This window comes from Cucurbita maxima, unplaced genomic scaffold (genome assembly GCF_002738345.1).
Source record: "Cucurbita maxima cultivar Rimu unplaced genomic scaffold, Cmax_1.0 Cma_Scf00044, whole genome shotgun sequence".
Classification (NCBI taxonomy): domain Eukaryota; kingdom Viridiplantae; phylum Streptophyta; class Magnoliopsida; order Cucurbitales; family Cucurbitaceae; genus Cucurbita; species Cucurbita maxima.
The window spans coordinates 1,173,774-1,200,859 of NW_019272060.1; the positions used below are offsets into that span (position 1 = coordinate 1,173,774).

At 41.4% G+C, this 27,086-nt stretch overlaps 3 protein-coding genes across 7 annotated transcripts; all 3 read right to left on the bottom strand.

The window, feature by feature from the left end:
* Positions 1-746: 746 nt before the first annotated feature.
* On the bottom strand, positions 747-3,480 carry LOC111470348 (pentatricopeptide repeat-containing protein At2g22410, mitochondrial-like). Its single transcript, XM_023115904.1, has one exon. The coding sequence runs from the start codon at positions 3,383-3,385 to the stop codon at positions 1,385-1,387; it is 2,001 nt and encodes a 666-aa protein (XP_022971672.1). The 5' UTR covers positions 3,386-3,480; the 3' UTR covers positions 747-1,384.
* Positions 3,481-5,116: 1,636 nt separating this feature from the next.
* LOC111470349 (protein DA1-related 1) lies at positions 5,117-9,856 on the bottom strand. Of its 5 annotated transcripts, XM_023115909.1 has the most exons (14): positions 9,494-9,856; positions 9,229-9,398; positions 8,289-8,428; positions 8,062-8,152; positions 7,669-7,824; positions 7,422-7,635; positions 7,130-7,250; positions 6,970-7,053; positions 6,653-6,772; positions 6,317-6,529; positions 6,159-6,221; positions 5,956-6,074; positions 5,796-5,854; positions 5,117-5,728 (listed from the first exon to the last, which is right to left on the bottom strand). In XM_023115909.1, exons 3-14 carry the CDS (start codon positions 8,382-8,384, stop codon positions 5,373-5,375), a joined length of 1,692 nt encoding a protein of 563 aa, XP_022971677.1. In that variant the 5' UTR covers positions 8,385-8,428; positions 9,229-9,398; positions 9,494-9,856; the 3' UTR covers positions 5,117-5,372. The 5 variants fall into 5 exon arrangements, with proteins under 5 accessions (XP_022971677.1, XP_022971676.1, XP_022971675.1 ...); XM_023115908.1 differs by having other exon boundaries at positions 7,422-7,824; positions 9,303-9,398; positions 9,618-9,854; XM_023115907.1 differs by having other exon boundaries at positions 7,422-7,824; positions 9,618-9,854.
* Positions 9,857-18,600: 8,744 nt separating this feature from the next.
* On the bottom strand, positions 18,601-18,990 carry LOC111470335 (uncharacterized mitochondrial protein AtMg00860-like). The gene has a single exon (XM_023115884.1). It carries the CDS (start codon positions 18,988-18,990, stop codon positions 18,601-18,603), a length of 390 nt encoding a protein of 129 aa, XP_022971652.1.
* Positions 18,991-27,086: the final 8,096 nt, after the last annotated feature.

Here is a 27,086-nt window from a genome sequence, read left to right on the forward strand (position 1 = left end):
TACTAATCATAATGGGAAAGTATCCATATGCACATGACATAAAAATATGCATGAGATCCCCATAGCTACATTCGTTCTTTCGTAAACACTTTCATGAATACTTTCTTGACATGTCAACATTTCACAATCTAGAATATAATCATGCTAACATGGAGTGAATGACATATCATAGCATAACATAAGTTATAGTAAATCATCACATAGTTATGACATAACATAACACAAGTCATAAAATACAACATGTGGAGGGGCCACGGAACACACATCGTTCATACATCATTCAATTCATCCAACCATGTGTATTAAATTATTGACTCATTCAACAATTTTTTAAATTAAATTAAAGTGGTGATGATTAAAATTGGGAATTAAGCATAAAATGAAGAGGTGTTGATTTGTAAGTAAACCAAACATAAGAACTCATAAGTTTGTTGGGAAAGGTTGAAGAGTATAACCTCAACAACCGGCAAACCCAAACAATGTGCTCTCTCACTCCCAAAATTTGTAGACATAAAAAAAGGCTACAAAAAGAATCTGATCAGAAAATCATATTAAAAAATAAAAAATGTTGAATAGACTTGTGGAGAAGGAAGAGAGAATAAAAGTTGCGTCTTGCAATTGGGTTACCCAAAGTGCCAAAGTCCAATATATCATTATTTCCAATCATCTTCCGTTTCAATCTACATTATTACTTTCTTTCTTTCTTTCTTTTTTTTTTTAAAAAAGTTAACCAGAAGTGAATTACTAAAGAACATGTGTCCTTCCAGAAACAAAATTCTTCGAGCTCACTAGTGCCCTATAACTTGTGTGATCTTCATGAACTAGGCCTTCAAATAGTTTTCTAAACTCGTTTGTAGGAATGCATATCTGATCATAGTAGTTGATCAAAGACTAAAGAAGTAATGAAATAAGCCCTTCACCCAAATTGGACTATCTAGCTCTAAGTATGAGTATTGGGTGAACAAAGGTGTTCCTCTCAGGCTTAGAATCTTCAGAAATGTGGCCTAGTAAATTCTTGGAGATCTGTACTATGTTAATCTGAAATGCCATCTTTTCCTCCCCTCGAGAAGCCTCCATTTTGCCGCTTTCTTGGCTGAAAAAATGTTTGGGAATCACACAACAGTGTGCGCAAGCTCCTAGCGCTACGATGCTTGGTGCCTACACTACAATGTAAACTTCCTTGGCGCCACACTACCAAGAACTTCGTGCTAATGAGTGGCTCCTTCGTCTCAGCATCATGTTCGGTACATCTTCGTTCGATGCGCAGCGCCTATGCTTCCTCTGCTCGACTTCTCTTTGCCTAGCCTTCGACCTCGGTTTGCACCGAGCGTGATTGAGCTCTGAAGACCCAACACTTGTGTCCAAAATGCAAGGCTGAATAACATTAGCCTTCGAAATCTGAAACGGGAATCGAGTTATTCGACAAGTGCCCAACTGACCTCAAATGATCGGTTAACTGATCCAGCAAGGGATATATACCGCTTGTTTCATGCCTCTTGTCATCAACCATGAACTCTGTAATACACTCATCAATCTCAATGAAGCTAACAGCTTTACACTTGATGATCCCATGGTCATTCATCAGTTTTCTTATATTCTTCACTTCTTTCCATCTATTTGCTTCAAAATATATGTTTGACAGAAGAACGTAGAGCCCAGAACTGTATGTCTCCAACTCCAGAACCTGTTTCAAGATTTGATTCCCGATGTCCACATTCCCGTAAGTCCTACAAGCACCAAGCATAGCGCCCCACACAACCACATCTGGCTTCATTGGCATTCCTCCAATGAGTTTTACTGCTTCCTGCAACAGCCCTCCTCTTCCTAGCAAGTCCACCATGCAAGCGTAATGCTCGATTTCAGGAAGAATCCCGTAAACGGAACTCATTCTCTCGAATAAATAGCGTCCCATGTCGACAAGTCCGCTATGGCTACAAGCAGATAGCAGTCCAGTGAATGTGATTTCGTCGGGCCAAATCCCCGAAGTATGCATCATATTGAATAGTTTGAGTGCATGCAGGCCATAGCCATGTAATGCAAGTGCCTGGATAATAACATTCCAGGACACTAAATTCTTATCTTTAGACTCAAAGAAAAAATCCATGGTGGTTTCGAGGGCACCACATTTTGCATACATGTCGATGAGGGAATTCGAAAGAGTGGCAGTGATCATGATATTGTTGCTGCAAATGTAACAATGTGCTTTCTTTCCCATGGCTAAATCACCAATTTGACTACAGGCTGAAAGAACACTCACTAGAGTAGCCTCATCAGGCATGATGGTTGTCTCACACATCTGTTGAAAAAGAAGCAATGCTTCCTTGCATCGACCTTCTTGGACATAACATGAGATCATTGAATTCCAAGAGATCACATTCTTCTCAGGAATTTGATCAAATACCTCACGAGCATAGCGAAAAAGGCCATGTTTTGAATATGCACTAATCATGGAAGTATGCGAAACAACATTTTTGTCGATCATTCTATCGAAGATTGTCCGAGCAGAAAGCAAATCCCCACACTTAGCATACATATCCAGCATTGCATTTCTTAAAATTTGATCAAACTCAGTCCCAGTAATCTCTACATACAGATGCACACATTTACCCATATCTAAGTTATAACTTCTTGTACAAATGGAAAATAGATGAACCAACGTGAACAGATCCGGCTGAAATCCCCACACTCTCATATCTCGAAACAGCAAAAAGGCTTCCTTACAGAACCCATTCCTAGAGTACCCACCAATGATCGAATTCCAGGACACCAGAGTTTTATGTGACATTTCATCGAACAGTTGGCGTGCGCATTGGACAAAACCACAAACGGCATAAACATTGATAAGAGCATTCTGTACGCAAACATGAGACAAAATCCCGAGTCGAATAGCATGGCAATGGACAAGAAGAACTTCCCAATACGCAAGCTGAGAAGCACAAGCTTTGAGCACAAATGGGAGAGTAAATTGATTGGGCAAAAACCCAGAACGCATCATTTTAAAGTAGAGAAAAATAGCATTGATTGGGTGTTGGGAAGTGGAGTATCCCCTTATCAAGCAATTGAACATAAACTTGTTGGGTTGGAGATGGTGATCAAAAACAAGCTGGGCGTAGGGGAGATCCCCAGCTTGAGAAACAGCGCAGAAAGAGACCAATTTTCCAAGAGTGAGAGTTTCAGAAACCAAACCTTGGAGGATGATTTGGGCATGGAGGACCTTGAGCTGTCTCATGGAGGAGCATCTTTCTAATGAAAGGTGAAGGGATTGATGAACAGGGGACTTGAAATCACGACTCTTTGAAGCAGGAATTGCAGGTAATGAGTGGAAACGAAATACAGAGCGGTTGAGGCGGGAAAAAAACATGGACGATAATAACTCCAACAACATTTCATTTGTGGAGTTTGAATGATAAAGCAAACATTTTGATTTCCCTTTAATATGAACTCTGAGGCGTAAGAGCACTTCAAAATCCCCACACCCCACCCTGCTCATACGCCTTTTATTAGTTTTCATTACCCATCACTTCAATTTTAATTTTTAAATTTCCATATTTATAAACCCATTCATCTATTTAAATATTATAAAATAGTCTTTGGTTACCAAATCTTCGATTTAAATAGTGATAATTTTATATGTGAACGAGATTTCTCCACCACGTTCAGGGTGGATCATGGCAAGGTAAATGAATATCTCTTCATTTTCCATCCCAAGTAGAGATTTCACATTTGACACAAGCGGTCATTGGTCTAAGTAGATTGTAGGAATATTGAATCAACGAAAATGAGAGTGCACCTTGATGATGGTATGAGTAGTAACTTTCAAATCCTTTTTAGTCATTCTATCTTCAAGATTGCTCTTATTCAAAGTATTCCGAGGAAAAATTATTAATAGTAAAACATTTCTGAGAGAAGTTATTAATCTTGAAACAGTTCTATGAGTTATGAGTTGTTAGTGCTTTTGTTTTTATAAATAGCCATCAATTCATTGTGGTTAAACTTATTTTGTTACAAATTTTGTTACAAAGTGGGTTTTGTGAGGGTTTCATTATGCTTTGATTATTTGTTTCACGGTTTCAATCCAGAGTCAAAACCAACAAACATCTTATATCCTTCCATCCATCATATCTCCGCTTTGTCATGTCAATTGAGAATAGACCCATGTGTCATTCATATTCTTAAGGCGCCTCCCAAACAATCATCCATTTAGGTTCTATTGAGGCATTGGACCTCTTGTGCTTATACCATATTATTTATAGATTTTGTACCAGATACTGGGTGCATATACCAACTTCTAACACATGGGCGGAAGCACAATGTAGGCATACCTGTGCCGTCTGACACTGACACTATCCTTGTAAAACTCATTTCAAAAGAAGTCATCTGAGACACTCATCTCGCAACACTTGCCCTCTTTATGACACACGTCTATGCCACAGGACGGCTCGCTCAGCCCATAGAATCCAAAGGTGGTGGAGAGTTGATATCATGTCTCGCCCTAAAGTACTTTTTGACGCATTTTTTGTCTGGTTGGAGTAAATATAAGTTTGGCAAATGGTCATAAAGTCTCGTAGAGTGTTCGTCTGGTGTCTAATTGATACCAAATTTGGTGAGAATTCATATTTCATATAAACCAACTTAACTCTAGAGCGGCATGCCCAAACTCCTTCCGAAACTCCAATTTTCGAGGTAAGGTTTGGGCCCCTACCCACCCTTTATCAAGCCTATCTTTATCCATCTTATCTACTTGTTGTCTCCATCTTGGCTTCAATATACATATTATATGGTGTGTTGGATGATCCATCCTCCTCCTCAGTCACATCATGACACTTATCTATCTCGGCTAACGTATAGTTAGATGGACGCCACACAAGGATCACTAACTTATCTATTTCGATGTGAGAGTCACAACCTACTCTCTTCTTAGTAGTCACAACCTACTCTCTTCTTAGTACGATTGTGACCTTCTCCCTCACTTAAACTAGTTATTGTCCGACTTTCTCAGGGAGCAAAATCACTGACTCCTTCAATAGAGCTCTGCCACCGAACAACTCCAACCACAAAATCAAACAAACAAAGAAAGCAATACAATAAAAAAAGCCAATTCTCACCCAAATAATCTCACCCACTCATAATAATTTTTATGAATTAATAACAACAAAACTTTGTATTCACCCTCATACGTTCTTTGTAAATGCCATACAAATAAGACAGTTACATTTATGCTACACTTTTCAAACACAACTTCACAATAATTACACACTTCTTTCAATGCTTATTCTTATTCTTATTTTTATTTTTTCTAATTATGTACTATAATGTGATTTTGTATGAACTCGGATTATATAACAAAGCTAAGAGTTTAATCGAATGTTACCCTATGGAAAGGTTCCAGTCAGCCGAATGTGATCGAGCGTCCTCTTTAGACCATACTTGGAAACGGCCTGGTTTCCTTCCCTGAATCCATCTCCATATGCCGATGATGTATCCGACTCGATCTGGTGTTTGAAAAAGTCCCCAAGTTTCTTCTCGAAGTCCGACCGTTTACCTTTCTTTGAAGACGTCGAAGACGAAGAAGATGATGATGAAGGTGATGACGATGAAGATGAGGACGAAGACGAAGATGTCGAGGCAACACCACTTCCCGGGATGGAATACATCTCGGAATCCAACCACATGTGAGCCAATACTTGGCATATGCCTTCTTCCACCTCGGGTTTCAAATTGGGATAGCCTGTTCGTGAGTCGTGTAAACAAGTTAAATCATGAAATCGAAAAAGGATTGTGAAGCAAAGAGCAACCTTTAAGCCTGAGCCATGCATGCATCATCTCGTGAGCTAGAATAGATCCTGTCAATAACCTGAAATCACGAAGTTACTCATAGATGTAAACGAGTTTACTTCGCCATCCTTTGGAAGAACACATAGTAATGTACATCAAGTGTGTCAGAGGAAATCGTACCGAGGAAGGCCATACAAAACGAGAATAGCAGTAACTTCGCAACGACGAACTAATCTATAAGGTTCGGTAAACATGTCTATTATGCGGTAACCTGCTCCAATCTTCGGCCTCTTGGAGATCTGCAGATTTTGTTGAGAATATAATATCGTATCACATTGATTAAATTAAATTCGAGTAATTGGAACTTGAGGAAAATGTCATACAGTAGCAACAGTCTGCTCTTCTGATAAGCATAGTCCTCTAGTTTCGGGCAAGTGATGATGACCCTGTTATCCAAAGACAAACAAAATTCAAATGAGTTCTTGACGAGGATGACAACGTTGGGCATTGCTCGACACAGACAAGGTCCATTAGTCCTTACATTCTTTTCTCCGACCATGGCCTCGTTTAGCGCTTGCCTCTCAACCAACAACATGGGAACTTGTTGTTCAACTTTCATATTCAGACCCTCATAGAATTCTTGAATTTCGAGGTATAGAGGTTGACACTCATGAGTATCCATGATTGCAGAGTCCAAACACTCTAAACAGAGCTTCCGACCATCATCAAGTAACAAGTAGCTAGTGTCCCTTGGCTGCATCAATTCAAAAGTTAAAACTGAGATAAAGAAAGCCGTTTTCTCCAGATATTGTTTCTTCATACTATACACTTGTGATCGATAAAAGGGGTTGGGGTAGAAAATAATTTTGAAGATCACCTCCATTCTTTCGCAGCTACAACATCTCGGAGTTCCATCCTTTTCGTGTGAAGGACAATATTGTTGTGACCAGAAAGGATGTTTTCTATACTCTATAAGACCAGAAGAATTAGTAGGAATCTGTGCAGAAGGAAATTAAGGAAAAGATCAGGATCAATATATTTCGAGGTTATAAAGTTGAATAATCGACAGATGTGAAAGAACGACAAGATATTCATATGTCATTGTCAAACGACAAGACGCTCTATAGAGGAAAAAATCGAAACAATGAATGAATCCATGCAAATAAATGATCAAACAGAAGAAGAGAGGCTTACAAAGTTGCAGCAAACGTCACATCTTGGATGATGTTGTTCCTTAAAGCAGGATTTGTGATAAGGTCGGTTTCCGGACATCGAGAACTGTCAAAATTTAGATTCATTTTAACGAGAAATCAATACCCACATGTTCGAAAGGAAACTTCAATTGTATATCCACCTCATGATCAGTTATGGGTTCATTGCAAGTATTGCAGCGAAAACATTCTGGATGCCAAACAGCTCCCATGCAACTTAGAAACCGCCCATGACCAATCTCAGTATGGCAACCAGCACAGACCCTACATGAAATACGAGTTTAGACCAGACCAAATGAAAAGTTACTGAGCTAGATTTCAGACATCGTTCCCATAAGACCAGACCAAAGAAATATGAGTTCACGATCAAAGCAGACTAAACATGGCTAAAGTAGTGTTTGAGGCAAAGGAATATGCATGATTGGCCATATGTACCTGTATCCTGATGGATAGAAGAAAGGATAATGATTGAAAATATTTCCAGTATCAAATCTAGGAGGTGGTGGCTCCATATTTAGACTTTCTTGGAGAGCTCTAGCTAACTGTTCATCTTCTTCAGCTTGATATGTGGAAACCTTCTCATCATCCTCCACTAGAGTGCTAGCAACCTGCTCGTCTTCCTCCAATTGAGCTTTGGCAGCTCTCTCATCTTCCTCCAATTGAGCTTTGGCAGCTCTCTCATCTTCCTCCATTTGAGCTTTAGCAAGTCGCTCGTTTTCCTCCAATTGAGACTTTGTAATTTGATCGTCATCGTCTGACTCGCCTTTGGTACTTTGTTCATCATCCTCTGATTCAGCTTTGGTACAGTGTTCATCTTCATCACTGTGAGCTTCTTCTTCTGCAATTGATAAATAACAAAAAAAACAATATGAATGAACCCTTGATATAATGTGGCAAGCTTGTAATTGTATCATTGTTGTTAATTTCTGAAGTGTCATGCATCATTTTATGATATATTATCTTCGTGCTGCCCCAGTCACACACCAAGCGACGAACACGCTTAATGCGTCCTCAAAACTTCCCGAAAGACAAGTCAATAACTCATAGAATGCAAAATGAGTGCAACCAAATTCACCTATCAACGCTTTCCCTTTATGATCTTCTTCCAAAAGTGATAGTGCAATTGCATAATCAATCTCCTCTCGTTCATGTTCTGTCAATTCATCCTGTCAAGTTTTCCACGAACACAAATCAGCACCGAGTATTGAGAAGTATCTTACTCTGTAGTGTATGCTATCCACCTATGACAGATCTGCAGAAACAGCGGAATAAAGATGAAGAGATGAAAAACCAGATTCCTACCACCGAGGTTCGAGATTCATCCCAAATTCTATCGTCTCCATATCTTTCCCTGTATGAGCTTTTGTGGCCTTTGAAAAGCTTAGTCCACCAACCCATACTAGAAACTTTACTATTGGATTGTTTAGCTACTATACTTTTTCCTGCACCAAGTTATTTGGTCAGGAACTAGAAATCATCCACTCGAAATTCTGAAAACGTATAAACTTCACATAAATTCTTTTCAATAGCTCTTTACGTTAATCTTTACGCGTTTAAAAGTTGAAACACATAAGTTTGCAGCAAGCAATACACCAATAAGAAACTGGTAGCAACTGAATCCATACAGCAGAGAAATCACAATTTCTGTCCCAAAGTTCCCTAATACGAACCAAAGCTAATACCACATTTGCAGGAGAAGTAAATCTTCAGCCAGTGAAGCTTTATACAACCGAATGGCATTCCTCAGAATTCAATGGAAATTTTCTATAACGGCGCAAGCCCACCACGAGCAGATATTGTCCTCTTTAGGCTTCCCCTCGAGGTTTTTAAAAGAAGTCTGATAGGGAGAGGTTTCCACACCCTTATAAAGGATATTTCGTTCTCCTCTCCAACGGACGTGGGATCACATTTTCACTGTCATTACACTCTAAACCCAGAACAGATAAAGAACAGATCTTCCCAATCAACAGAAGATTCTAAAATGATTAAATCAAGAAACTTCCAAAATTGCAGATACAGGAAGCAAGTCAATTCTTCTTGAAGGTAGTACAAGATAAAACCAATAGAATCTTGATAAACCCATCTCAAATTCACATGACCAACAGCCAATAATGGAAAGAAAAAGGCAAAGCGTTGGAAAAACAACTAAAATTTTGGTCAAAACTCGAGTATTGACAGGAAAGACAAGAGGGAAATGAAGGAAGAACAATATGAGGGAAAAGAGAAATCCATTCCATTCCACCTGAAAAAGGGAAAGAAGGTGCAGAGACTGTTGGATCGGAAAAATGTTAGATCAGATAGAATTTGGGAACCCACCAATGCATAATCACCAAAAGAGAGAAAAAATGACAAAAATATTCTCCTCAGCATATCCATACCCCAACTTTCCCCCTGAACATAGTTGAAACTTTCCTGGACAAGCAAAGTCAAAAGAAGAATTCAGCAGAGGAAAAGCAGAAAACAAAGGGGAATAGAAAAGTGAATTGAAAGCGTAGGAGAAAGGATACTTGAATTCCACTCAATTCCAGGCTGAAGGGGGGGGGATAAATTGATTCAAAAGCAGTTGTTGATCATAAAAGAGGAGGAGGAGGAGGAGAAGAGGAAGAGAAAGTGAAGGGAAAAGGATCAAACCCAGAAGGGGGAAGCGTGTGATGAGTTCAACAAATTTGTTTTGATCCTCCTCTGCAAATGGGTCCTCTGCAAAATTTCGACCACATCCCACAAAACGTCAAGGATCCCATGGGCCTTCTTTTATATTAATTTCTGGTTTGACAAAACGTCACCAAGGGAAAGGGAAGAAGGGGAAGGGAGGAAGGGGAAGGAAAGTGATTTTTGATCTTCGGTGGGTACTCCATCCGCCACTCGCTAATAAACAAATAGGTAAGAAGTTATGAGTCAAAAATGTTGAATTGGGGCGACTCAGTGGGTTTTGTGTTAGCTACTACCAAACTTCTCGAGGGGCGGGGCAGGGCAGGGCAACCCACACCAACTCATAATTATTATTCATACTTGTTTCATTGGTTCTTCAAACTGTGGTTTTTAAATTCACTCGTCGATACATGAGATGCGATGGAGATGTATAAGAAAAAAATTCTAAAGTCCTACCTAATTCAATCTCTTCTTCCTACTATAAACTTTTCTTTGCTAATATTTGTGGTTGGTCTTGAATTTACCTGTCCAAGAATAAATTGAAGCAGTGACCATACTACTAAGTTTTTCAGGTAAAAGATGGAGAAGTACTTAATATAAAGCTTAGAAAGCTCACAGAATAAAATAGGGGAATGAGACTATGCTCGTTTTTCGACCCGAGAATTAAATTTGAAAAATGTCAATAAAATAGTTTATATTATTTTGAATTCAAATATTTATTTAGTTGGTAAATACTTATATGATTTTGATTTTATTTTTTATTCTTTTGAAAATGAATTGAATTTCTCCCTTAAATTTTTACAATTTTCAATTAAATAATTTTTATTTGTAAACAGGAAACTAGTGAGATAGAGGGAAAGCAGTTTAGAAATAAAAAAATAAGTTAGAATTTTTATTTCAACTGAAAAATTAAGGAGAAAATGGAGAGATTATTAGATAAATAGATTATATTTAATTTAAAAACAATCTACATTACTTATGTAGGGATCAATTAAAATTGTCGATGTAACTTGACATTGAAATGTATGCACCAGATTTTCCTTGTGTGGCATCTTACTCCATGATCTACACTCCATTGAATATGAGAGAAGAAAGTTGTATGATGCTCGACGGAGATAAGTTGCCTTTGAGACAAAGATGTTCGGGTGTGGTTCATTGTTTGCGGGTTTTGAGTTAATACCTTCTTAGAACCAAAATTGTAGTCGGGATAGACAATAGTTTGATATGTCACTTCTTCAACAAGCTCCAGTTTTCTTCTAAATAGGCTCGTTGACTAGAATATGTTACAAAATTGCTCGATCGAGTGAACTAAACAATAGATGCCCTTAGTTGAAAATGCAAACTTGTGACTGTGTGTATACTATTTCATTTGCAAGCTGCTAAGTTAAATGGTACGGTATGAGATGTCATAAAAAAAACATTCCTTCAAAGATTAGGGTAGAGATATATTTGGAAGTTATTTCGTAATGATCTGGTAGTAGAGATATATTTGGAAAATAGGGATATATATGGTAGATATTTGCTAAATATTTGAGAGAGATATATTTGTTATATTATTTTAAATCTTTGGAAGCTATATTTAGTAAATTGAAATCATATATATACTCATGCAATGCTCTACTTTTCTTCCTTCTCTGTATTCTATCAACATACCTTAAGTCATCAATAATAAAACCGTTAGCCAATATTCCTCTTTGTATTTTCTATCTTCTGTTCTTTGTGTTCATCTTGATCAAGTGTTTGCATTGTTGAGCGATCCTAACGATTGGTATCAAAGCTAACACCTGGTATCATTCCTAACAACTGGTATCAGAGCGAGACGAAATTCACCACGATCTGTGAAGATGGAAATTTCAAAGATTGGAATTGAAAAGTTTGATGGATCCGATTTTAGTTTCTAGAAGATGTAAATTAAATATTGTCTGTACCAGAAAGATCTTCACGAACCCCTGCTGGGGGTGAAGCCGGGTACCATGACCACAGAGTAGTAGAAGCTCAAGAATCATCAGGCCTTACGGTTGATCCGGTTGACACTGTAAAAAAACGTGACGTTCAATATTATCAAGGAGAAGACAACGTCAGATCTGTTGAAGGCGTTGTCAAATATGTATGAGAAATCGTCGGCTACGAACAAGGTGTATTTGATGCGAAGGCTGTTTAATCAATGTCTGAAGGTGAATCTTTGATGTGAAAGTTGTTTAATCTACAAATGTCTTAAGGTGAATTTGTTGCTGGTCATATAAACGAATTCAATATGATTGTAAGTCAATTGAGTTCGGTGGAAATTAATTTCGAGGATGAAATTAAAACATTGATTTTGATGTTATCTTTACCCAAGTCGTGGGATATTATTGTTGCCGCAATCAGCAGTTCACGAGGATCTAATAAACTGAAGTTCGATGAAATTCGAGTGTAGTTCTTAGCGAAAGTATTCGCAAACGGGAAATCAGAGATTCATTAGGCAATGCTCTTAGTGTTGATCGAAGGGGAAGAAGTAAATCAAGGAGCCCAAACGATAGGCGATCTAAATCAAGAAACCGAGAAAAATCTCCAAACAAACCAAATGCAAAGTGTTGGAGATATATTTGGAAGAAGTAAATCAAGGAGCCCAAACTTTCGGGTAGATTCTACAAAGAGGAAGCAGAATCACAAATCAGAAGATGTCGATGATTCGATAAATTCAGCAGAAGACATTGGGGATGCTTTAATCCTCAGCGTTGACAGTCCGATTGAATCCTAGATTTTGGATTCAGGTGCATCTTTTCATTCGTCTCCATATAAAGAGTTGTTTCGAAATTTCAAATCGGAAAGTTTCGAGAAGGTGTATCTTGCAGACCACAAAGATTTGAAGATTGAAGAAAAAGGGGATGTCTGCATAAAAACTCCAAGGAAATTAGTGGACATTAAAGAATGTCAGATATATTTCTAGTCTCAAGGAGAACCTGATCTCTATTGGTGAGTTTGATAGCACAGGTTATGCAACAGAGTTTGGGAAGAGTTCGTGGAAGATTGTGAAGGGTGCTATGGTGGTAGCACGTGGCACAAAAATCTGGAACTTTGTACACCACTGCATGGTGTATGAACAGAGCTGCTGTTACTAAGCGTGCTTCAAATTCAAGTATATGGTAGAATAGACTTGGACATATGAGCGTTAAAGGAATGAAGATGTTGGCTGCCGAAGGAGTTTTGGAAGGTCTGAAATTTGTTGATATGAGTCATTGTGAGAACTGCGTTATGAGCAAACAGAAAGGAGTTAGCTTCACAAAGACTGCAGAGAATTGAAGAAAGATATCGGGACAACGAAGCAAGTGGAAGTTAAGGTTGAGTTGCTGAAAGATTCACCTAGTGATGTTGTAGCGGATACTCAAGAAACTCCTGAGATTGTTGTTGAGGAACCAGAAGTGAAGCAAGTGGGAGTTGAGGTTGAGTTGCTGAAAGATTCACCTAGTGATGTTGTAGCTGATACTCAAGAAACTCTTGAGGCTGTTGTTGAAGAACCAAAAATAGAGCAAGTGACACCTAAGCAGGTGTTGAAAAGATCATCCAGAGTCATCAGAGTACTAGATAGGTATGTACCTTCTTTGCACTATCGGTTGGTGACTGATGAAGAGGAACGAAAGCCCCTTGATCAAGCCCTACAATTGGAGGATACAACTAAGTGGGAGCAAGCTATGGATGATGGGATGTCTACGCTTTAGAAATGTGTTGCTCTTTCATCTGTTGAGGCTGAGTACGTGGCAATGGCTGAAGCTGGAAAGGAGATAATATGGATGACAGACTATCTAAAAGAATTAGGCAAGAAGCAGCACGAGAAGATTCTTCAGGTAGATAATTAGAGTGTCATGCAGTTGGCGAGGAACCCGATCTATCATTCAAAACACAGAAGGCGATATCATTTCACTCGGAGGTTATTGGAAGATGGTGATGTGTTTGGAGATGATAGAGGGGGCAAGGGATCCAGCAAACACTTTGTGTTGATGTTGGAACATTGAGGTTGTGCAAAGCCTCAAATGGTATGGTACAGATTGAGAATGAAATTCTTGGTTGATTGGATTAGTCAAGTGGGAGATTGTTGGGGTTGACTAGACCAGTCGCTAATTGGGAGATTGTTGGGATATGAAGCCTGATGCCTAGATCTGATAGAGATATATTTGGAAGATATTTCGTAAAGATTTGATAGATATATGTACCGTAGATATTTGCTAAAGATTTGATAGAGATATATTTTTTAGATTATATCTAGGTTTAAATGTTTGGAAGTAAATTGAAACCATATACGTACCCCATTAGGCAGTGCTCTCAAAATGTACTTTTCTTCATCCTCTGTATTCTATCTTGTTGTACATACCTTTAGCTAATATTCATTCTTGTATTTTCTCTCTCTTGTTCTTTGTGTTCATCTTGATCGAGTGTGTGCGTTGTTGAGCGATCCTAACAATTGGTATCAGAGCTTACAACTGGTATCGATTCTAACATTAGGCTACCCAAACATTATCTAGTTGACTAAAGAGGGAAAACCTCACAAATCTTGAGTCGAAAATGACTTACTTCTCACCAAAGTCAACCTATATTCTTCGATCGGGTAACCTAAGGAGACTTTTGATGGGTGAAAGTCTGAGAAATAGAAGACACTGATCGAGCCTTATAGCTCGTACATACCCTCACCTTGATCGCCCCATCTTGTCTTCATTTAAAAAGATTAAAGTAGCATGGATGAATATAAAAATACTCAATAAGTAACTTAATTGTGGTTCTTAGTTCATTCATAAGTCTTCTGTCATTGGTTTGTTCATTCGTTCCTTTAGTGTCTTATTGATATTCAGAACTTCGTTCCTAAGTTACTGACTTTTATTAGTCTATACCTTAGGCTTACTTTGTTCACCTAAACTCGTCTTAGGGTCATGGTTGAAAATTATAAGGTTCTCTTTCCTTTGGTACGTTCTTAAGATTCTAAGATATCTTGTTTAGATGATCTACTAGTCCATTTCATCGTCATCATTAAGTTTCTCATAAGGTGTTTATGCATTTTAAGACTCAACCCTAGCTCTACTCGTGCATAAACATAATAAAATGTTTTACGGAGTCTCAATAGTCAAGATTCACAATTAAGAATTAGTTGGTGAGCCCTTAATTATCTCCATACAACCACATAATCATACTGCATGAAAATTATTAGGATTTAGTAATGAATCATAGTATTGTGATCTCAAAATTATATCTAATCTATGTTTTTAGTTTTGTATGCTTCTTATAACATGCTTTCTGACATATTCAGAAAATACCGGATCTCCACCTACACAAGAAAATTGTTGATAAAACTCCAAAATGGCATTTTCTTTTGATCCAATTTTTTTTTTCTCCTTATCATTCAGGAAAGACAAAAAAATTTCAGGGTAGCAAACATTCTCGAGAATTTCTCTTAGATTCGAACCCATAGCTGATGATAGAACTAGAATAGATATTTTTTGTTTCCTACTCACACGAGCCCATATCCTTGCTTTTCGATCAATCTCTAATTCTAATCTTCAAGCTCATTTTAATGTGAAATGTCAAGTTGTTACTTACTTGGTTCAGACCTTACTTTTTTCTTTAAAATAAGACCGTTACTATAGGCATGTCATGACTTGAATATTCATAATTTTAGTTCAAACATGATAAGTGCATCATGAAAAGAAGCTAGCTGAAATCATGAAAAATAATATTTACTATCAAAGTTTAGAAACAAAAATGTCATTGACCTATTCCAACCTAAACATAGAACAAAAAAAATCTTATGATCCATAAATTTTGACTCGATTTCTGGTAACTTAAGTAAAAGTTTAGTAAAATAGAGGCAGATCGAGATTGGGGCTGAGCAATTGCTGGATGCTGATCGAGTTGGAAATTTAAGTGTAAATACAAGAATGGAAATTGAAACTGAGATGAAATTAAAAATGATTGAAGTGTTTATTTGAATAGGTGGAGGGGCAGATTAACCAAAATAAACGAAAAGTGAATAAAGAAATTGAAGAGGAGTAGGTGGAATAGAGTGGAGGGGAAACCCCAGCAGCTCTCAGCCGACCATTAATTTGTTTGCATTTGGTACGCATATGTATATTGGCGACCCCACCATGACATCGCCACCCTCCTCGCTTTCCACGATTTAGTGCTTCACTTTCACTCTCACCATTCTAATCCACAACTAATCCATAATCAAATTAGGCCAACAACATTTGACATCATCTTCTTAATTAATATTTGGTTCAAAAAGTTTGAATATCTCTCAGAAACACTTCTATAACCCCATTTTTAATTTATTTTTATAATATACATTCTTTTAAGCACTTCTTAATTTACTAAAATTGAAAATATTAAATCATATTTAATTTTGTCATAGATACTTAATATGTCATAGATAAATGGAGGTTTGTCTTTTATCATACATTATGTCATAATTAAAAACTATGAGAATCTCATGCATATTTGTGTGTCATGTGCATCAAAATACTTCTTCATTATGATGAGTACAAACGTGTACATTACAATGATTTATTACATTTATGTTCACCATGATGTCATGCAAGCCCTTTCCCTCCGTGGTGTTCGATGTCACAATCGCAGTTTCTAGACAACGAAATTGGCGATTGTGCGGCACTCACTCTCAACACTGAGTGAATCAAGCCTACTTTAAGTCACGTTGCCTACGGTCGGGCAACGTGAATACAAACCTCGGGTCTCGATTTCAAGAGAAGATTTTAGAAAGCGGGGGAGAGAGATTTTGGAAAAAGAGTTTTGAAAGCAAGAGAGAGAGACTGTGTGTGTGTTATAAAGCATGCAAGCAAAAAAGCAACAATAAGGGCTTAAACAGTATCTAACTTTTCTGGGCAGGGAGAATTTAACAACTAGTCGCATCTCCCTATAGTATATTTTGAGACATTTCATGTCTACTAGGAGTAGCTATGAGTTTGTCAAAACATCATACTCTTAAAGAAAACAAGAAAGAAATAATACAACATAAAAGCAGCAAAAGAAAGCAATAAAGTAGTACAAGGCAGGGTTTCGGCATGTCACGGCCATGCGGCCATGGGCGACATGCCTTGGACAAGCATGACCATGACATCCTCCCCCACTTAATTGGTTGACGTCCCTATCAACCGTCTCATTTCTTCGAACTCTACAATTTGAGGTGCGGCTGTCTTCATGTCGTCGGCACGTACCTAGTTGATTTCTTCTTCTGGAAGTCCTTTCCACTTGACTAAAAAATCCTGTAAGTTGCACTTTGGTTTGCCAATGCGACGGGTTCGCTCGGCCAAAATCTCTTATACTTCCTTCTTACTCGAGTCCTTCATCGTCACTGGTGGTCGTGTCACTTGGTTGCGTTGATGGTCATCATCGTCTGGATGGTATGGTTTGAGGTTACTCACATGGATGGCGAGATGAATTCTCATCCATTTAGGTAGTTGGAGACGATATGAAGTCCTTCTGACTTTCTCAATGACTTCAATTGGTCTCTCATATTTTCACACTAGTCGCTGATCCCGATTCTGACGGAATCTAAATTGTTCTGATCTCAGCTTGATCATAACTTGGTCACCAGCTTGAAACTCTAATGATCTTCTTTTTTGGTCTGCCCACTTCTTCATTCTTTGGGAGGCTTTTTCCAAGTACACTCGTGCTATTTTAGAAGTTTGCTTCCACTCTTTGGTGAAGTTGTACGCTTGAGGGCTTCTCCCAGCATAGGGGTGGTTAATAACATGGGGCATGAGTGGTTGTCTACCACATACTATTTCAAAAGGGGTTTTACTTGTCGACGAGATTTGTTGGCAATGAAACTAAACTGAGCAACATCGAGCATCTGTACCCAATTCTTCTGTCGCTCATCAATGAAATGATGTAAGAACTCCTCAAACATATTGTTGAACCTTTTAGTTTGTCCGTCAATTTGGGGGTGATAACTTGAAGAGACGTTTAGGCTTGACCCCAATAACTTGAACAATTTAGTCCAGAAGGTCTGGTGTGAATGCCCCACAACTTGACTACATGTCGATAAAATAGTTGTGCGGTCGCTTCAGCCGAGAATGACTTGCGAGTTGGGATGAATGTGGCATATTTGGAGAATCTGTCAATGATGACCAAGATGGACTCCTTTTCTCTTACCTTGGGGAGGTGTGTGATAAAATCTAGAGAAACACTTTTCCACGGTCGAGACGGGATCGGTAGAGGTTCCAGCAGTCCCATAATTTTGTTTCGTTCAACCTTGTCTTGTTGGCAGATAAGACAGGTCTTCGTGAACTGTGTCGCATCGTCGTGGAGGTTCGACCAATAGTATCCCCTTGCTAGGAGGACATAGGTTCTCTGCCACCCATTGTGGTCCGCTCACAGTGTGTCGTGACATTCTTTTAGTCGGAGTCTCCTCAAGTTCCCGAATGGGGGACGTAAAGGTGATTTTCTTTAGTGAAGAGTAAATTGTCTTTGACCCAAAACTGGCGAGTCTTCCCCTCTCTAGCCAGTTGCATGATGGCCTGAGCGGTCGGGCCTTTGGCTAGGTGTTCCTCGATACTTTCTCGTATCATTCCACTCGGCTTACTTGCTTGTAGATGGGATTACATGCACAGGGTCGCATGTTCGCTCTTTCGACTTAGAGCATCTGCAGCTTGGTTTGCTTTACCTGGCCTGTGTTCGAACTGGAAGTCGAATTCGGCCACACATTCTTGCCAGCATGCTTGTTTTCGACAATAACTTGGGTTGGTCAAAGAAGTGGCATATGAAACTGTTGTCTGTCTTGACTACAAACTTGGCTTCGAGGAGGTACTGTCTCCAAGATCGCAAACATTGGACAACTGCCAACATTTCTTTCTCAGATGCTGCATACTTTCTTTCTGTCAAGTTTAGCTTTCGACTCTCGTATGGTATGGAGTGTCCCTCTTGCAGTAGGACGCCCCCAGGGCGAAGTCTGAGGCATCCGTCTCGACTTCAAAGGGTTTTGTCACGCGGCAATCCCTAAAACTGGCTCTTCCATCATGTCGTTCTTAAGGTTGTCAAAAGCTTCTTGACACCGTGAAGTCCAACTCCACTTGTTTCCCTCCTTTAATAGTTCGGTCAAGAGCTCTGCGCGCTTTGAGAATCCTTCAACGAATCTTCGATAGTAATTTGTCAACCCAAGGAAGGAGCGCACTTCTGTCACTGAGGAGGTGATCTTCCCCTCCTTGGTGGCTTTGACTTTCTCCTCTTCCATACCTACCTTGCCTGCTTCTATTACGTGTCCGAGGAATTTGATTCGTTGTTGCACGAACGCGCATTTTTCCCTCTTCACGTATAGTTGGTGTTCTCTCAGCTTTTCAAAAACTAACCGCAGGTGGTGTTCATGCTCTTCCATGGTAGAGCTGTAGACCACTATGTTGTCCAAATAGACTACCATGAACTTATCGAGATACTCGTGGAAAACTTAGTTCATCAAGGTGCAATGTGGCGGGGGCATTAGTCAACCCAAAAGGCATGACTAGGAATTAAAAGGCCCCATATCTAGTGACACAAGTCGTTTTGGCGTCATCTCCCTCGGCAATCCGCACTTGATAGTATCTCGACGTTGGGTTGAGTTTCGAGAAGTACTTCGCGCCATGTAGTCGATCGAACAAGTCAGTAATGATGGGTAGAGGGTACTTATTCCCTGACAGTGATTTTGTTCAGGGCATGTTCGATAAAACCTGAGTTTTACCGTTTTTCTTATTCACACGATTTCAGAAAATCATCAGTTTGACCATTTGACAAATCACGTGAAATGGATCACCAGAGTTTTAGACTGAAATTTTGTAGGGAGTGGCACAGATTTAGTTGGCCACTCTCCAACCATTTTTAGAATGATTTTTACTTTAAATAAGAGATTTGTTCAGAAAATAAAACAATCCGAACGCAGTCAGACACCGAAATTCTGTGAAAAACAACAAGTGGTATCAGAGTCAGGTTGAAGATCGGTGTATATCATTGCAGAGGAGCCAACCTATCAACAAACAAGTTGAATAGCTCAAGTGGTTAGAGCTTTGACCTAACATCATAAAGATCTCAGGTTTGAGTAGAAGAAAATGCGAAGTGTAAAAACACACACATCACCACACTCGGTGGCAGCATCAGCGAGACAGAAATCGTGAAGAAGATGCTACAGGTTGTCCCTGAGGTGCATGCGCGGGAAAGATGGGAATCAAAAGAAGGAGTCCGAGCTCGAACTATGGGAAGAAAGGACACCTAAGTAGGGATTGCTGGAGCAAGCTTAGGAACAAGGAGAAGGCCGAAAAGGCCCATGTGGCTCAATCCGAGGAGGACGAGCTAGCTCTTTTCATGGTAAGTGCATGTGTCCCCATTGTCGATTCCAAATCCACGGAAATGGAGGTAATCAACAACGATGTTGAACTCGAGAAAGAGCTCCAGCTGGGCGTAGCAAAGGTGGCACCAGCTAGGGAGCCAATTCAACTGGAGGAGGAGCGAGTGTTCGCTCAGATCAGCGAGTGAGACGAGAGCAACACAAGGACCGTCGTCGAGATCGAAGGACGCGGCACCATCCTATTCGCCAGCAAGGGAGGCGAGCATCGCAAGCGGACCGACGTCTACTTCATTCCGAGGCTCAAGGCTAACCTTGTGAGCCTGGGTCAACTCGATGAGACAGGCTGTTTCATCTCCATCGAGCGCGGACTACTCAAAATTTGCGATAATCAACGACGGTTGCTCACACAGGCAAGGCACACGACAAACCGTATATACATCCTGGAGTTAGAGATAGAGCAACCTGTCAGTCTCTCGGCCAAGACCAAAGAGGTATCTTGGAGGTGGCACGCAAGGTACGGGCATTTAAACTTTCCTGCTCTAGAAAAACTACAGAAGGAGGAGTTAGTGCACTGTTTGCCAGCAATCAAAGGCGTGAACAAGCTGTGCGACGGGTGCCTCATCGGCAAACAGAGGCGCACACCCTTTCCGTCTCGAACATCCTATCGAGCCGATGAGCCGTTGGAGCTTGTACACGGCGATATCTGCGGGCCCATCAAGCCGGCGACCCCAGGCAGTAAGAGTTTCTTCCTCCTGTTAGTCGATGACAAAAGCCGCTTCATGTGGCTGACCCTGTTGCAAGCGAAAAGTGAGGCGGCAGAGGCGGTTAAGTGCATTAAAGCGCGAGCGGAGGCCGAATGTGAGAAGAAGATGCTGAGTGCTGCGCACAGATCGAGGCAGAGAGGTAAGTATTGTGACGAAATCAGCATACAACGGCACCTAACGACGCCCTACTCCCCCCAACAGAACAGAGTGGTGGAGCAATCAGACCATCGTCGGGACAGCAAGATCATTGTTGGTGACGGCCGGGATGCCTGGGAGATTCTAGGGAGAGGCAGTAATGACCGGCCATCTATCTCCTCAATCGTTCACCAACCCGAAGCCTTGACGGGAAGACACCATATGAGGCCTGGTACAACAAAAAACCAGCGGTACATCATTTTCGCGTGTTCGGCTGCGTCGCATACATGAAGGTAACACGTCCCCACCTCGCCAAGCTCGATCCTAGGGGGCTGAAGGTCGTTTTTATCGGCTATGAACCCGGGAGCAAGGCGTACAGACTATATGATCCTGTAGGGGGGCGAGCTCACGTGTCTCGCGACGTCGTCTTCGACGAAAGCACCTTCTGGCAGTGGAATGACGTGATCGAGGCAGACCATAATCCAAATCAATTTACGGTGAAGTACCTCGTCATCGAGCCAGAAGAAGGAGGAGCCCAGCATCAGCAGCCGTCACCGCCGCCAGCAGGTGCAACCCCTGATCCAGTGGAATTCGCAACACCACGGACTGCGGATTCGACGCTGGATGCCGATCACGATACTGATCTGGAGGCCAGGTACCGGAGGATGGACGACCTAGTAGGAGGAGGTGAACCACCTGGACTGGCAGTGCGCGAGCTCGAAGAAGTGGCCGGACTACATGCCATCAGTGCAGATGAACCGAACACCTTCACCGAAGCAAAAAAGAATTCGTGCTGGCTGAAGGCAATGCAGGAGGAGATGACATCCATCACCGAAAATCAGACGTGGAGACTGGAGGATATGCCGCCGGGACACCAAGCAATAGGGCTCAAATGGGTCTTCAAACTGAAGCGCAACGAAAAAGGAGAAGTTGTGAAGCACAAGGCCCGTCTGGTGGCGAAGGGCTACGTCCAGAAGCAAGGAGTGGACTTCGAAGAGGTATTTGCGCCAGTGGCAAGGTTAGAATCCGTTCGTTTCTTACTTGCAATTGCAGCACATTACTCTTGGGAGGTTCACCATATGGACTTAAAGTCTGCTTTCCTTAACGGAGAGCTAAAGGAGACTGTTTATGTCCGACAACCACCTGGCTTCCTGGATAACAACAACCCCAATAAAGTATTGCGCCCGCACAAGGCACTCTACGGGCTTCGACAAGCTCCACGAGCCTGGAACGCGAAGCTCGACAGTACCTTACTGTCACTGAAATTCAAACGTTGCGCCTCTGAGCATGGCATGTACACGCACGACCATGACAAGAAGCGACTAATCGTGGGAGTGCACGTCGACGACCTCATAATCACTGGAGGTGACATGGAAGTCCTCGGAAGGTTCAAGAAGGAGATGTCGAAAAACTTCGAGATGAGCGATCTCGGCGTGCTCAGCTACTATCTCGGCATCGAAGTGCAACAGAATTCTACCGACATCTCCATCTGCCAAAGTGCATACGCAAAGAAGCTGCTGGACACAACTGGACTTGTGAACAGTAATCCTACAAGGACGCCAATGGAGGCCCGACTCCAACTAAGAAAGGCTGGCACTACGACGACAGTCGACTCCACCAATTACTGCAGCATTGTCGGGAGTCTGCGCTATCTGGTAAACTCTCGTCCTGATCTTGCTTATTCTGTTGGATATGTGAGCCGGTTTATGGAAGCACCTAGGGAGGAGCATTTAGTGGCTGTCAAGCGCATCCTGCGCTATGTAGTCGGAACCAGAGGCTGGGGTGTAAGATACTGCGCAGGGAGCGGAAAGGAGAAACTCAAGCTAGTTGGCTACAGTGATAGTGACATGGCCGATGACGTTGATGATCGTAAGAGCACTAGCGGAATGATCTACTTTCTCTCAGGCGGCGCAATCTGCTGGCAATCAACAAAACAGAAGGTAGTTGCTTTGTCTTCCTGTGAAGCAGAATACATCGCCGCTTCGATGGCAGCAACACAAGGGATCTGGCTTGCGCGACTAATGGAAGAACTCATCGGGAGAGAAAGTGATCCACCAATGCTATACGTAGACAACAAAGCTACGATCTCCCTGATCAAAAATCCAGTTTTGCATGAACGAAGCAAGCACATAGAAATCAGATTCCACTACATTCGAGAATGTGCAGATCGAGGGCTCATCAAAATTGATTACATCCGAACAGAGGAACAACTTGGAGACATCTTCACCAAGTCCCTGGCGCGGGTGAAATTTGAAGAACTACGCTCAAAGATCGGAGTTCAAATAGTAAGGTAGATATACTACAGGTTTTATGAGAAGATTGTTAGATAAAACCTGAGTTTTACCGTTTTTCTTATTCACACGATTTCAGAAAATCGTCAGTTTGACCATTTTACAAATCACGTCGAATGGATCACCAGAGTTTTAGACTGAAATTTTGTAGGGAGTGGCACAAATTTAGTTGGCCACTCTCCAGCCATTTTTAGAATGATTTTTACTTTAAATAGAAGATTTGTTCAGAAAATAAAACAATCTGAACGCAGTCAGAATTCAGTTAATTTTTCTCTCTCCTTTTTTACGCATTTTCTTCCAACAACCAATTTCCTCTCACCGAAATTCTGTGAAAAACAACAGGGCACAGTAGTCTATGCATAGGCGATGACTCCTATCCTTCTTCTTCTGAAATAACATTGGGGCTCCAAAGGGGGCTTTTGCAGGTCTGATGAACTCAGCAGTAAGTTGTTCATCGAGCTACTTTCATAGCTCCACTAACGCAGGTGGAGCCATTCTATAAGCATTCTTTACCGGGGGTTTCGACCCCCGTTTCAGTTCAACCTCGTGGTCTATGCCTCAATGAGGTGGTAAGGTTTTGGTGGACTCTCTGGCATTACTTCACGACACTCTTCTAGTACACGCTGTATTTCTATGGGAACAAGTTCAATTGTTCCTTCAATTTCCACCACAGGAATGGCCATGAACATTGGCTCATTATGTGCAAGACCACGTTTAAGTTGGAGTGGCGAAATCATCCTAATTCCATCGAGTTGTTTGATGCTTGTCTAGAAAACAGTTGGGGTTGACCCTGTTATGACTAGTCATTTAGCCAAGGGCATGGGATCACCTTATGCTCCAATAGGAATTCCATCCCGAGTACCACATCAAAGCCATCCATTTTGACGATTACAAAGTCCACCAAGCTACTCCATGTTCCCAACTTAAGTATAGTCTTTCTTGCTATTTCGAGAATGGGTAAGGCCATAGAGTTGACGACCTTCATCTTCCTCGAGTCTCGATGTCAGATGTTCAACCGATTCACTTCAGTCTCGGTCATGAAGTTGTGGGTGGCTCTTGAATCGACCATCGTACTCTTGGCCAACTTGTGATTCACCCACGCTTCCACATACATGAGACCTTTTTCAACCGGCTCTCTTTGTTCCCAGGTCTTCTTTTGAAGTGCGGATAGGAACTTTAGGGCTCCCATCTGATGTGTTTCTATGTTCAACATTTTTTCGGCTTCTTCACCCTCAAATTTTGCATCTACGTCTGCATCTAATGCGGCTTGAATTTCCTATAGTGACAACCTCTTTGAACATTCATACACCCTATGGTTCTCTTTACAAAGGAAACAAGAGAGAGGTGGTCGATTGAAGTGGTTCTGATGGTGAGGTCCCTTGCCTTAGACACCAGTCCCCTATTGGGGTTGCTTGTCTCTCCTCCTCCGATCCTCAATTTGTCTCCTCCTCCCACTCTAGAGGGATTAGAGATGTGGTTGTGATTACCTCCACTCAAAGAGGCTTGGTTTCGTCTTGTCTCTTGGGACTGTTCGTTGTTCAAATCAAACAGTCGTTTGGCCATAACATTGGCCTTAGAGAGGTCTTCTATGTCGTGTTCATATAGATTAGACTTCGACCATGGGTACAGTCCTTCTGTGAACTGGAAGATCTTATCTAGTTTAGACATCTGTTGGATGCCCAACATGAGTAACGAGAACTATTTGATATATTCTCGAATGCTACTCGTGTGTTTAAGGTCATGTAATTTCCTTCTGGCCATGATCTCAACATTCCTTGGGAAGAATTGAGACTGAAGCTCCTGTTTTAAATTCTCCCAAGTGTCTATTGTGCATCAACCCTCTTGGATGTCCGCATACTTTGAACGTCACCACAATTTCGCATCTTCGGCTAGATGCATGGTGGCCACAATGTTCTTTTCTTCCCCTGTCTTAGTGTTAGTCACCTTAAAGTATTGCTCAAGGTCAAAGATGCAGTTCTCTAAGGCCTTGGCATCGCGAGCCCTGGAGAAGGGCTTGGGTTCAGGAAGTTTGACCTTGTTGGGTCGCGTTGTCCTCCAGGTAGGGATTTGATGCTCCACCACCCTTACAGCAACGTTTACTCTGGCGCTTATGTCCGCCAAATTTTTTAAAATATGGGACAACAAAAGATTGACTGTTAAGCCGTATGAGGTAGGAAACTCTCAAGTAAGATCGCAAGCCCACTTGAGTGAGAGCTCGCAATCCCACTTGAGCTCATGCTCTCACACGTGGTCTATGTATAGAGAAGTACTACACATCCAACATCCAACCTTGCCCTCCATGTTGCATGTGTTTGTATTTTCCTACTCATACATTTTAGGTAAAGGTAAGACTGGTGTCACGGTCCTACATTTTTTTACCGTGCTGCATCGTGATCTTGACACGCTCACGACTAGCCTTAAGTGGAATTAAGCCCCATATATATTTTTTGCCCTGACTTTGTGGCTTCATCAGACCTTAGGCGAGGTTTGTCTTCGCCAATCGAACATCGCTTGTGCGGAATCCAAGCTTGTTCAACCACACACGCCGCCTGTGCGTGCATGTTCAATCGTCTGCAGCACATCCGACTTGCCTCTACGCTAGGCCAAGTCATTTGACTTGACCTTGCCTCTACTCGGGCACAAGTCTCTTAATGCAACGTCGCATCTCATCTTGTCATCTCAATCCCCATCGACAGGGTCCATATATCTTGATGCCATCCCGAGCCTCAGGATGTCGATCATCATAACTCGCTCGGTCATGCCATCGAGAATGGGCCCGCGTGTCATTCATCTCATCGGGACTTCGTGAACACCCATCCATCCAAGTTCTCTCAAGGCATAGGCCCTCTCATGTCCATGCTGAGTCATTTACGGATACCGTACCAGATAGGGGGTGTATGTAGCAACCTCTAACACGCGGGCTAGGGCACAATACCGACACACCTGTGTCATCCGATATTGTCCTTCAAAAACTCATTTCAAAGAAAGTCGCCTGAGACACTCGTCTCAGCATGCTCGCCCACACTGTGAGATGATGGTACCCCCTATAAAGGGTGGTGGTGGAGAGCTAACACCATGGTACCCCTTATAGTACATTTTGAGTCATTTTCATTCTTCGAGGCATGGACATGATTTTGGTGAATGGTCATACGGTGTCGTGCATTGTCCGTCCGGTGTCCGATTGACACCAAATTTAGCGAGCATTCATATTTCATATGGACAGACTTAACTCCTGAACCGCATGCCTAAATTCCTTCTGAAACCCCAACCTTTGAGCTTAAGGCTAGGGCCCTACCCGGCCCTTCAATAAGCCTATCTTTGTCCTTCATGTCTATTCTGATTTCTCTGTCTTGCTTATGTCTCAACTTGTCTTCAATGCTCACTTTGCGTAGTCATGTGTTGGATGATGCATAATCCTTCTCGATCGCATCATGACACTCTTCTATATTGGTCCGCATGTGGCCGGATGGACGTCTCTTGAGGGACGCCACTTTGCTTGACATGGCGTGAGGGTCATAACCTACTCTCTTCATAGTATGGTTGTGATATTCTCCCCCACTAAACTTAGTCATCGTCCTCAATGACTTACTCGGGGCACAATCATACTGCAGATTGTGATATTCTCCCCCATTTAATTTAGTCATCGTCCTCGATGACTTTCATGAGGCGCATTCGCCCCACTGATTGTGAAATTCTCCCCCATTCAATCTCGACATCGTCCCGATGACGATCCAAACTCTCTGACTGTTGCCGACTCAACTCGCTGAAATTGGTTGTGTTTCAGAAAAGTATAAAATTATTGAGTACCTGACTATCTTTTGTCATAATGCTCATCTTGTTGACGTCTTCCGTCAGCTTGGGGACATGTTTGAGTGGATGCATCTGACTTCTCTTTCGTCATATGGCACCACATTCTTATTCTTGAATTGGTCAGTTTTTGGGTGAACTTGCCTCAACTTTGGCTTGG

Excerpts from the sequence above, each read along its gene's own strand:
- LOC111470349 (XM_023115908.1), bottom strand. The coding sequence starts at position 8,384 with ATGGGTTGGTGGACTAAGCTTTTCAAAGGCCACAAAAGCTCATACAGG. Across the intron at positions 7,054-7,129 it reads AACCCATAACTGATCATGAG|TTCTCGATGTCCGGAAACCG; the intron begins GTGGATATACAA and ends AAATTTTGACAG. Across the intron at positions 5,729-5,795 it reads TGCATGGCTCAGGCTTAAAG|GCTATCCCAATTTGAAACCC; the intron begins GTTGCTCTTTGC and ends ACTCACGAACAG.
- LOC111470348 (XM_023115904.1), bottom strand. The coding sequence starts at position 3,385 with ATGTTGTTGGAGTTATTATCGTCCATGTTTTTTTCCCGCCTCAACCGC.
- LOC111470335 (XM_023115884.1), bottom strand. The coding sequence starts at position 18,990 with ATGGAAGAGCATGAACACCACCTGCGGTTAGTTTTTGAAAAGCTGAGA.